General features: G+C 38.6%; 1 protein-coding gene across 4 annotated transcripts in view; it reads left to right on the forward strand.

The window, feature by feature from the left end:
* Window positions 1–12,994, forward strand: part of aplp2 (amyloid beta (A4) precursor-like protein 2) — a 119,107-nt gene that overhangs the window by 69,000 nt on the left and 37,113 nt on the right. For all 4 annotated transcript variants that reach the window (XM_041803695.1, XM_041803713.1, XM_041803705.1 and 1 more), the window contains exon 4: window positions 12,777–12,889. In XM_041803695.1, coding sequence (XP_041659629.1) covers window positions 12,777–12,889 — 113 coding nt within the window. The remainder of the gene's footprint in view (window positions 1–12,776; window positions 12,890–12,994) is intronic.

Raw genomic sequence — 12,994 nt, forward strand, 5'->3', positions numbered from 1 at the left:
AAAGAAATTAGTTGACAACACTTCTAATCATCGATTTTTATTGATTCGTTGTTGCAGCCTTAATTGTCAATAAAACAGCAGAATATCTGAAGTCTTACCCCGGATTAAATCATGTAGAGACATGTTGTATAAGCAATTGTACAAACAGTGGCTAACTTCAGTGTCATTATCTTAAGCTAAAGCTAAAATAGTGATGCTAGCTATGTGATTAATGTCACTTCATAAGCCAATGTAGCTAAGAAAGCAAACATAGCTAAAGCTAATGTAGATAAGTAGATAACATAACTGCTTTTTTGAGCTTAGCTTTAGCTATGTTTATCTACATAGCTACGTTAGCTATGTTAGTTATGTAGCTTACACAGCTAACAGTGGTATGTAAGTGAGGTACGCTGAGTTAGAATGCTCTGCTTTATTGAATGCTTTGTAATCAAGTTTTGCAGATCAGATTTTAAACTTTTAACTTTAGTTATCTTAGCAGTTACCTTACTTTTAAACTGTAATTTAATCAAATTTCATTTCCAAAGTTTTAGCGTGCATTCCCATTATAACAGAGAAGGTGTCTCACATGAAAAGTGTGTCAGAGGGGTTTTCAGAGATGTGCAGTCTGCAGCTACCCCCACCCACCCTTTTTGAATAAACTGGAGTCTTAGGACATTTTTGGAAATTTGGGTCATTATTTCTGTCAAGGAGGTTGAAGTGGGATCCTGTGACTGAGCAAGTTGAGAACCACTGATCTAGCACTCAAAGGACAATAAGACAAAAAAAATCATTTAAACTGTCCTCACGTCTGAGGTCTCCCATGTTTTTAAAATCATCTACTGTACGACCAGCCGCACTCACAAAAGCCCAGCACACTACTTTTCCCTGTGAGGACTGCAGTAACAGAGAAACAGAGTTCTGGAGAAATACTTCTTTCAGTACTTGTAAGGCTTTGTCAGGAGGGAGAAACATCTTTCTTGATGCTGCAAACATTTCCCAGCACCCTTCCTCTGTTGAAATCCTCTCACTGATTGAGTTGTGCCTCTTTCCATGATGAAAAAGCTATTAGCAGTGGCACTGGACTGTGAAATGGGCTACAATTCAAGAGCATTTTTGGCAAATGCAGACGGTAGGCTTGTGGGAAATTCATGGGACAGCAAACAGCACAACTGGAGTGACCGCTCAGTGTCTGAGACGAGAATACAGATGAGCGAGGTTCACATGCAGCATCGCTCTCCTAAATCCGGCACTTTGCTCTCATTATACATCCTGATGCAGATTCCCTCCGACTACCTGCCACACCTGATGGCCTCGCCTCCTCACTGTAGCCGGCTGTTGCATCCATCAACAAGCCAAAACGTCTCATTATGATTCAGCGACTGTGCCATGACAGCCATTTAATTAAAACAAACCCATTACCTCCTCAGGAATAATTAAAAAGCTCCGTTGCTTGTTCCTGCACATTTTTTGTCATCATTGCTAAAGGTCTGCGCTCTCGAGCCCCATCGAATCACAAAGGCCTCTGCCGCTCTGCTGGTTTGCAAATGAGAAGACTGAACAGAGGAGACAGATGGAGAAGAAGAGATAAACATAAGGTGTTGGCGAGAAGTCGGCTATTGAGAGGGTTTCTGCTTAATTACGTAATGGAGCATGTTAGAGGCTTAATTGGAGGCCTCTGATCATATGCTGCAAGCTATGGCATGCCTCTGCCAGCTCACCGCACCTCTCCTCTCGGACCATTATTTGTCAGGCCTCTCTATCATATCAAAGTGCGATGAAGTAGGCTTTTGAATTATTCATTATTTGTGATGTTCAGATAGTGTTCTTGAGAAATGGACATCAGAGGTTCTGCCTAATATTCATCAGTGTACATTAATTATAGTAGAATCAAAAAGACATGAAAAAGACCAAAGGGAGGTGGGCTATAGCTAGAAGGATATGATTAAAAGAGCCAGACTCGCACACATGTCAACTTAATAGGTTTATATGAATAATGCAAGGGCAGAGGAAGGAGCTCAGTGTAGAAGAGAGAGATGGGCTTTACTGCATGCCATCTCTCCATGAAGAGACTGAGCCACAATCCCTCTGTGTTTCCTGCACCCAAACAATGGCTCCGCAAATGAATGTGATTTTTGTTCCATGCCACTCTAATCCCTGCAGCATGATGTCTTTGTCAAACAGCAGGCGGATTATTTTACACACTTTTATTATTATGTCTGAAAAGGCGAGAACAGTCAGTGGCAGATGTGGAAATGAGGTGTTGGTTAGTGTGCGTGGTGAACAATCAGTAACTAAGTTGTCAGAGAGGACCGACTGGGACAAGGAGGAAGTGCAAAAGCTTCAACTTCAACTTTGTTGTTCCTGAAGGGAAACTTCTTTGCAGCCAGGCAAAAAAAAAAACATGAAACCTGAGAAACACAATCACACAAATAAAACAAAACACTGAAATACATGAATACAAAAAAATACATTACAGGACAACTAAAGGCAAAACTGTCATTAAGAATCATCTCTACACATCTGTTATGATGATAAAGTACATCATAACTCTTCATTTTTAAAATTTAGTTGTGTAATGGCTCAAGTTATGAAAGAATTTTTCATCCTGTTGGATTTGACCTTTGTTAATCTGAATCTCCTGCCAGAGGGTCGGAGCTCAAACTCATCATGAAGAGGATGATCAGGACACTGTATGACGTCCTCAGCCTTAGATTTGACCCTCTGGTAAGAATTAGAGAAAGATCAGGTAATGTGATACCAATTATTTTGCTGGCAGCCTTAACAATATGTTCTAACCTCATTTTCATTCAGGAACAGTCTCATCACATATTTAACCATATTACTGGATATATAGTTTTACTTGGCAGAGAAGGCTCTGCTCTAAAGATGCTCCCTGGGTTAGTCAAGCTTTGACTTTCTGGGGAGCGCATGGCTAGAAACCCCATATGGATATATTTATGACACTGCATATTGAATACATAAATTCAAAAGCAATTAATTCATAGAAGCATGAATCTGAATATGAGGGTGCAACAAGCTTCATGCGATGAAGGAGGAGGCTGGGGTGGAGGAGGTTAAGATTCGCCAGCAGCACGGTGCATCAGCATTAATTCAAGCAGGGATCAGTAAGAAGTAAATCACATTTAAATACACCACTTTTTTGAAAGAAAGAGCCGTGATTGGCTGTGGGAGCTGATATCTTCTAATGAGAGGCCTAATGAGAGGCTACCAACCCAGGAATAATGGTAAAGATTAGGACAGATTCAGCCATGGAGTGATGAAACATTTGCAAGTTTGCTGTACAGAAGTATGAAACGACATCAGTATTTTCATTAGGCTTCAGTTCCCTGATTCTTTGATACAAAGTTTAGATGAGTTTACTACGACCACCTTGAGCAAGGAGGAAGAAGAAGATTGTTCTGCAGCTGCAATCAATAAAAATGCTGGACAAACAAAAGACTTACAGATTCACCCCACCAATAATCTCATGTTCCCCTTATCATGCACAGGAATGCACTGACTAACAGACAAGTGCATTTCCCCTTTTGTCTCACCCAGGGTGTCCACAAGGTCTTAAAAGCATTAAAAGTTGATAAATCAATTTAGCCAAAATAAAGTCTTTTTAAAAGTATGGAAAAAATCTTTAATGCATGAGAATACATTTTTATAGTTGTTTTTTTTTTTGTTTTGTTTTGTTTTGTTTGTTTGTTTTTTTTTTACATATTTATCCATAGACAATCTTGGCAAGTTTTCCTTCTTTTTTTTTCCTGAGGTGTCAGTGCATCTTAAAGCTTTGCTGCACTGTAAGCTAGCAAGTGAACTACATGGAAGTCAAATTTTTGTCTTACCATCAGAACAAAACACAAATGCAACTATGCAAACATGTATAAATATGTTGTTATGACAATGGGTTAGACATTTGAGGTAATAGTGTCTTTAAATGCATGAAGAAGGTCTTAAAAAGTATGAAATTTAATGTCAGATTTTCTATACCCTGCTCACCTTATCTCTGCTTGTGTTCTCAGAGTATCTGCACAGTGGAGAGAAATGGATTTTGAATGTCCAGCAATGATGTAATAAAGTGTTAATTTTAGCAGCTATTTTAGATTTTATCTTAGTCTTTATATTTCTGTGTTCTTTATTTTAACCTTTATAGTTTCAGTCAACAAAAGCTCAAAGACATTTTATTCCAGTTTTAAAAAGTCCTCACATTTTAGTCACTACTTTTAGTCAAGGCATTTATTCTCTTTGAACTAACTTAACAGCCAAATTTTACTGTTAATATCCATGTAAACCACTTAATCAATTTAAATTAGTTGGTTCAAAAGCAAGTCAACCAACAGATACCGTTTCAAATATGGAAACTGCTGCCAACAAGCTTCAAAAGCCATGTTTAGTAACAGTAGGTGACATCCCTGAGGCTACGTCCGTGTTTATACACAGTCTGTAGACAAAAGAGAATTTAACAGTCTCATTATGGGGAAAAACACAAAAAGGGCAACTTTCATGGTGAGATAAAGTTGTTAGAATGATTCATACATATCTAGTTCCTCTTACATCGCACATAGAGCTCACAAACAGCTACAGCTAGAGCAGCTATCAGCTCACATTTATTCGACACATTTCAAGGCTGAGTCTGACTTCAGATGTTGACCTTTGATAAACTTCACTCCCTAGTTTGAGATGTTTTGATGAAGAGAGGAATTTAATTAGTCACTTTTTACAGTCATGACACAGATTGCCTTTCCTGTTGACTAAGCCTTTCGAAGGGCCTGGCGCCTGATGACAGCCCCTGATATCATGAGAGGTGCTGAGTCTTCTGATTGTGAATAAGCTGATAATGGATACAAACTCAGACGTGTTTCACAGCACCACACCTCTGGCTTTATGCACTCCCTTAGCTCTGGAAATATCTGGAAATGTGCCTGCGCTTTGAAACAAAAATGTGACTACATTCTTAGCTGCAGATCTTTTATAACAGTGTTATCAATTTAACATCTGACTAGTCAAACAAACAGATGCTTTTAAGTGTAAAAAGCAAAAAGTAAGGTAAACTCCTGCACTCTTTCTGGCTTGCATACTTACAGTAGTTTTTTGGTAGCAGACAGAGCAGGATATCTTCTATAGGACGTGGCTTAAAGTCAGCCACCAGTCATCACTGTGACATCAGATCTGAATCAGCAAATTAATCATGAATAACAAACATCATAACATAACATAACATTCTGCAACAGATAAACCGTAAGTATTTAAGAGTGCTCCTGCATAATGATTAGGCCTTTTGTATTTTTGCTTTGACACCAAACTTATTATGATTATTATGAAATTAAGATATAGGGCAAAAGCTGATGGAAAGTAGAAAAAAAAAACAGATCAATTTTACCCAGTAACTAATGGCAGCAATAAGATGTGAAAGCTAATTGGAGGTGGTGCAAGGAAAGTTCCTTCTGCATCCAAGGAAAAAAGCAGCATGCTGCTGAATGATGAGGATCTGAGGACATTTAGATGTGGTTTTAGTGTTCATTTTGGCAGCTATTTAACATTTAGCTTTATTCTTGGTCTAAATTAAAATTTAAAAATTAAAATGAAAATTTCTTAGTTTTAATCACATTTATCTTCACTCTTGAAAGTTTAAGTAGCCAAAGAGTCAAAAATATTTTAGTCCAGTTTTAGTTAATAAAATGTCCTTTATTTATTTAACCTTCATTTAATTCTCAAAAATCATTGAGGTTTTATCATTTACAATGATATCGATATACAAAAGAGACACAGTTAGAACAAATTAAAACAAGGCAGGAAAGAATGATACTTATTTAAAACAGTTACACACTGTGGTGAAACATGTGACCACGCCTAATATTTTAGTCTTTTCTTTCGAGTTGAAGGCAGGTCTAGACTGTCTTCTCTATAATAGTCCAGCGTCAGTCATTACTTTTATAATAAAGACCAGTGTTAATTTATTATTATTGATTATAGCAGTGAAGTAGTTTTGCTCTTGAATTCAATGAAACTGTTCTAGTAGTGATTATAGAAATCAAAACAGTCATTTTCTTTTGACTAATGTAATAAGCCATAATGTAAAATCAATATAATGGTAAAGTTAATACTAGTAAATTCTTTAACTACTGTAAAATATACTGTATAACATAGTGTCATACATAGAAAGCTCTCTCACCTCATCTCTGCTTGTGTTTTGACAGATTTTACACACATTGGAGAAATATTATGGATTTTGAATGTCCAAAATTAAACTTACTTTCCACCAGAGGTTTATGAGCAAATATCTATTTTTCAGAGATGCAGTTTAGTAGGCTTAAACTTTCAGTCCTTAAAACGCGCATTTAAAATTTTGAGGGTGAACACTTTAACAAATTTTAATCATAAAAACACACTTTAAATGGGAAGGAACGATGATGAATAAAGAAAAAGACGTCAGCTGACTTAGAGCCATTGGTACAAAACTCTACAAACATATTTATTGGTACAACCGATATTTATAGCTGCTGTAGGCAGATTTTTTGAGCCATAGAAAATATCCTCCGAATTTTTTATACCTGCCGATACCAATATCATTCCGATAATATCAGTATCCCCAATAGTTTAGGTAGTCTTGGTTTTCTCTTCCTCATGGAAAACAGGTAGTTTATGAACGTTTTTGTCGTAGTTTTAGTCCAAGAAATTAACTCTGAGTGGGTCTACTGTACTGGGACTCAAATGTAAGTGGGTATATCAGTATAACCACACATACCCTACACCAGTGGTTCTCAAATGGTGTGACCCGAGCCAAGTCTTGGTGTGCCGTAGTAATTTGTACAACCATACGTAATTACTGCAACTATACAATAACTGAAGTTCAGTCAGGACCACTTTGTCAAGAAACACACATGCACTTTGTGATGTTGTTCATATGAGGCTGTTCTGGGAAGGAGGAGCTGGGGTGGAGGAGGGAGCAGCAAAGCATAGTCAGGTCAAAACAGTTTAAATATGGCTGCATGAGTGCCATTAGCCAATAGTGCTAAATCAGCTGGCCTTCATGATGAAGGCTTGCATGAAATCAGCTCATCTCAATTATATAGCAGTGCATGACTCCATGGCCTGCCTAAACTAATTCTATGTCCCGATTTACTGTAACATGTTTTAAATAGGCAATTTTGTATAGATATGGATTTGATGTGCCTTGAAATTTTGGCTCCATCTTAAGTGTGCCTTGGGCAGCAAAAGGTTGAAAACCACTGCCCTTCTCTACACCAATGTCAAAGGGGCAGTTGTTAATTTATTATCGTCTCATAGTACCATTAAATCATCCAAGTCTTTGCAAATATCACCAAAAAGGAACAGCCCAAAAATAACATGTCTTTAACATGTATTTGACTCATTACTATCCTGTAAACCTGTCATATGAAATAGAGCTTGGCTTATTTTTATCAGGGCCAGACATTAGACCAGTTTCCTTGCTAAGATTTGAGTTTCTGGGGTATGAGTGTGGGCGGCACAGCTTTATGGGACTTTTGATAAAAGTTTTTTATGAACTGAAATGTGGACCCTGAAGTTAAATGCAAATTTAACCTCAATTATGCATCATTCTCCTCCAGCTACCTCCTAGTTTCAGTCATGTGTCCTCTGTGTAACCCTTTCATAGTGGCAGATGAGATTTCTTAACTGTAAGGGTAAAAACCAGGAAGCTAATCATAACAAACAGGCAGCTTCACTGCTCCAAAGAAAGCAGACTGGAACTTAATATGGTTTATTCTAATAACTAATACTTGACAACATCATTGGAAAAAATGTACCTGTGAATAGACATCTGTATGCCTTATACTGATTAAGGTAGCTCATAGTTAGGTGGTAAAATATATTATACATATATTAGATCATTAAGTTCACTGAATGTTATCTGAATTTTCTGATCTCATCCAGATAACACTAAATTAAATTTCTGCACACTTCCTTTGGAAAATCCCTGAAACCGTATAGCCGCCTGTGCTGTCGATGAGCAAGCTTAGTTGGGGCTTAATCAAATTTCCCACCTCTCAGTCCTGAAGGTATCACTGGTACATTTGGTGTATTCTTACTTCTGCACTCTTCAGATGTCTGTTGTGCAGCCGGCCAGGAGAGTGGGGAGAGTTAGCAAGGGTGTCTGAGAGGAGGAAGGTTAAATGAAAGGCAGATGAATAGGGTAGATAGAGAGGAGGTCACTGAGAAAGAGGAGTGCATGCTTTCATGCTCACACTGAGCACAGCAACACGCGCACAGAAACACGCAGCGCAGGAGAGCACAGCTGCTCTCCAAACACGGCCATCCATCACCCTCTGCAGAGAGAGAGCCTGCGTCTGCTTGAAACCCTCTCCACCTCACGGCCACAGCAACCTCAGAGTGTGAGGGTAAGACAACCAGAGAGAGAGGTGGAGTAGAGGGAAGCTGTGTGAGTGAACCAGTCAGCTTGAGTCCAGTTAGTGGTTCTTTTTCATGAAGAGGCACCAGGGATACTTGTCTAGACTCTTCCTGGCTTTTTATAGTTTCCATTAAGGATCGTGCCTTCTAACTGGTACTTCATTGGTTTCACTTCTGGCAAGGTTCCTTTCTGTACAGCTGCACAATTTTGGCCATAATGATCAACGTAATTATTTAGATCAACACTGAGATCTTGACTGGTTGATTAATTTTAAGAACTTTATTGAATTATTTAGGCTTTATGTGGGAAAAATAAATATTGGTATCCTGTTACTCATCATCTCCAGGGCTGGACTGGGACAAAAAATCTAACCTGGCATTTTTCAGCCCACATCTGCCCTTAACAATAACATAACCCAGCAGTGTCTCCCTAAATAGACATGCTATTCCACTGCTCCACAGTATCCAGACTCAAGCAAAAATATATAAGAGAAGTGAATGTCAACAAAAGGTCAGTGTTTAGTGCATTCATTTAATGATAGCTAATATTCAAGTCTAATCTTTGACAGTATTTGGAGCACATTTTAAATGTAAATGATTTCCATCAGTCTTGTTTCTTTGACTGTAGGAAGGCCAAAGTTAAGATTGTGATTAAAACTTAAATTAATTTTGCAGCACTGCTTTAAACCTTTGAAAACTTGTCTCCTATGACTAAAAGCTGCAGACCAACAACCAGGTACGCTATTGTCTCAGAGTTCTCCACTGCTGTGATAAATATCACAGCAACAGAGCACCTTCACTGTGACCACTCGGCATATGTCAGAGAGGTACTATTAAGTAAATAGAATTTTTACTTTTATTTACAGGTTTATGTCATTGCATAAATCAACCAAAACAATTCATACCCAACATAAATGTTCCACTTCTAATGAAAAGTAGCAGAAAGAAAAATAATCTTATATCTGCCACATCTTTACCAAACATTTATAAGGCAAACATAAAAAAATGAAAACAGCTACTCATATACTGATATCAGTTCATAGATAGTTGTTATAGAAGTCAGAATGTTGTGAGCCATCCTGCGATTGTTCAGCTGTCCAAAACTCTTCCATTGTGCCTCAACAAACAGAGTCCCTGAGTGACCATCTCTCTCCACGTGGTGGGAGGGATAATGGTTGGAGAAATTACTGCACACAGAAAATAAATCATTAAACATGTTTGAGCCTCTAAACAAACTGATGGATACGATATCTTGTCAGTGTAAACACAAAGCTGAGAACAACAAACCCATTTGGATTTACTTTATTTTTTTAAAGTTATGTCTCAGTGATGCATTTAAGTTTTTTAGCCTTACATTATTTTATAAAGGAACCACGCACAATATTAAGCATATTTTTTAGCTGTTTTATGCATTGCACCAGAGCAAGCTTCAAACTAATTTACATCTGCAGATCTTTGGCAGCTCCACATTTACTCTGGATGGAATCTGCAATATTGTTTTCTAAAATGTATACAAAATGTATGAAAGTACAGTGCTTTACAAATTTATTAGACCATCCTAACCCTAACTAAAGTAAGGTTTATGTCACAGCTGCCCTAAATTAACAGCATTGGTAATTACCAAGATCATGTTTTATGTTTCTGCAATGGTTAATACAACAATATGTAGAAGCTCTTTAACTGAAATGATATTTTTAATACTAAAATATAATTATTATTGTTATCCATGAATTTTCAAATTTACTGATTAAAAAAAAAACAGGAAAAATAGTAAAGCACATTAGTATTATTGATTAACATGTCAAATTATAGTTATTTACTTGCATTCCTGAACAGAAAAATTAGTTTTAGTGGTTGAATGTTATGCGTGATTCATTTCTGACTTCTCAGAGAAGCCCAGTGAGCCGGCTCAAATTTAGGTGAATTCAGTTTGAAATTCCTCATTCCTGTTCAAAATGGTAAAAGGTGGAGAGCTGACTAAAAATGAAAGAGTCCGCATTAAAGCACTTCATGATGCTGGATGGTCTCTGAGACAAATATGACAGGTGGACTAATATATTTGTTAAGCTCTGTATAAAAGGAAAATCCTTACAAAAATCCTACAATACTCTTTTATTATGTTGCCATTTATTCCTGTTTTTCTTTGCAGTAATCTAGTGTAAACATGTAATATAATCAAAACCCACCAATACATTAAAATGCCAAATTAAACATGCTTTTAGTGTGTAATTTTTAATATTTATATTGGACTGAACTCTTATTAAGTTCTTATATTATGGTTTGCTAATACAAATTCCTTGTAATAATGTATCTTTATCAGGTTTTAAAGGCAAGCTTTGACAGTACATCATATTTCTAAGCTCAGTTCATTTTCTACACTGCTTGTCTCATTCAGGGTCACAGGGGCTGGAGCCTATCCCAGCTGTAATGGGTGGGAGGCAGGGTACACCCTGGATTGATGGCCAGTCAAACTCAGGGCTGGAATATAGAGACAAACAAGAAGGCACGCTCACACTCACACCTACGGGCAATTCAGAGTCACCAATCCACCTCACGAGCATGTTTTTGGTCTTTGGGAGAGAACCCCTGCATGCACAGGGAGAACCTGCAAACTCTGCACAAGAAGACCAGGATTTTAACTAGGAACCTTCTTTCTGTGAGGCAGCAGCATGAACCCCTAAGCCGAAGCACCACTGTGTTGCCCCTCAATTTTCATTTCAAATCTTTACTCTCACAGGGACAGTGAGGTCTCCCTCATTTCTCCAGCCGCTGAGGTTACAGGCACATTAAACCAAGAAGAAAAAAACAAATATAGTCAGTTAGAACCAGAAGGACACAACCATGAGAATTTTAACTGGAGATGAAGTGACCAGAAATCGTTGACTCTGCAAGAGGGGGAAAATGCATCTAAAGAATATGCTGTTTTTATAGAATTGAATGCAAACTGGAGGGGCTTTAGAGACTAGCCTATCAGTAGAAGGAGTCATGTGGGTGCAAGAAAGTCACTCCAACAACTTTGAGATATAATATGGATTTCTCTGAATAATAATCCCACATATATCCTAAAATCCCAATCTGCAAAACAATCTCTATCTTACAAATAAAGCTGGGAAAAGTAGGGGCAGTATAAACTGACCATTCAGTCCTTAATTATCAGAAAACTGTGGGTTAAAATCCAACCCTAACCCTGGTACTCAAGGTGTAATTTCTAAAAACAAAAAACAAAAAAAAACATTTATGGTTTGTTTAAAAAGAAGGACATGAGAAATGTGTTGGTCTGAGAGGTTTGAACCCAGGAATATTTTTTAGTTTCTCTGATCCTCTATCTAAACTGAGTGTTTGATACACAGGTGGGATGGAAAGTGAACCTGTAACTCTATCAGTAGTGGGCACGGGGCAGAGAAGTAAGCATCGAGGGTCTGAAGGGTCCATGGGGTTGTGTGAGGGGGTGTTACCGCACCTCCTGGGCGGAGATGTGAAGCAGCTGCTGAGTCCTCTGCTATTTCCAGCTCTCTCCTCTTCCTATCCTACCCTCTCATTTTCCCAAACACTGCTTTTTCACCCTCTGCCTCCTCGCCTGACTCACATGAAGCACTCCGGCAGCTCAGCCCGAGGCCGAGGTCGTGGCCAACGACTAAATGAGCAGTTATAGGACAGCTCCCAGCCCCCATCGTGAAACCTCTAGACCCTCATTTGTGTGCTCCAGTCTGCCCATTTCTCAGCCCCAATCTGGACTTTGCCCTAAACCTTGTGTTCATCCCTTCCTCTCCACCTTTCTTTTCCTCCGCCTGGCTTTCCATCTGTTTCTGACAGCAAGGTTTCTACCTGAGTGAATCGCCAACCTATCAGCAGTCCCCGTCCTTTCTAATCTTTCTTTTGACCCATGTGCCATATGCTTACACATGATTTTCAGCCTGGAACTATTCAGAGGGATTCAGAAGATGCTTTTCATGTCTTTTATTTCTGTCAGCTCACTCCATGAATAAAACATGTCCGAATTGAATTCATCAAGCAAATGACATCATTGACTCACAGGAAGTGTCTTGACTGTGGTAGAAGAGTCACAGCATGAAACTGAATTTTCTGCGCTGCCATTCTGATTGCAGACTTACAGATTTGGCTATAGAGGAGTGATGAATCCCTCTCGGTTTCAGCTGCACAGACAGATGTTCAGGTGTCAAACGCTGTCTCTGTTACACCGCTGTAATGAAATGTAAAGGACCAGGCAGCTATGAATTATTGAATCAGCCCTTTTTTCCACTCATCTCATCTGCTATTCCTTTTTTAGTCATGCTGGATGATTTATTGTTTATACCCACTGCAGTGACCAGGAAGAGGAGTGATTTTGTTGGCAGATACTTGGCGTGACTAACACCAATTCTGCTCTGTGTGATTTGCCGTTTCAGTGGGCGAGTTTGTGAGTGACGTGCTGCTGGTTCCCGAGAAGTGCAAGTTCTTCCACAAGGAGCGTATGGATATGTGCGTCAGCCATCAGCAGTGGCACGGCGTGGCCAAAGAGGTAAGGAAGGAATAACTTCACAGGAGGAAGTAGGACGGAGTGGGAGGCTCAGAGATAGAGAGGGAATGCATCAACTTAACTTTAAGAAATTAAACTTAACTCCCT

The sequence above is a fragment of the Cheilinus undulatus genome, linkage group 2 (genome assembly GCF_018320785.1).
Source record: "Cheilinus undulatus linkage group 2, ASM1832078v1, whole genome shotgun sequence".
Classification (NCBI taxonomy): domain Eukaryota; kingdom Metazoa; phylum Chordata; class Actinopteri; order Labriformes; family Labridae; genus Cheilinus; species Cheilinus undulatus.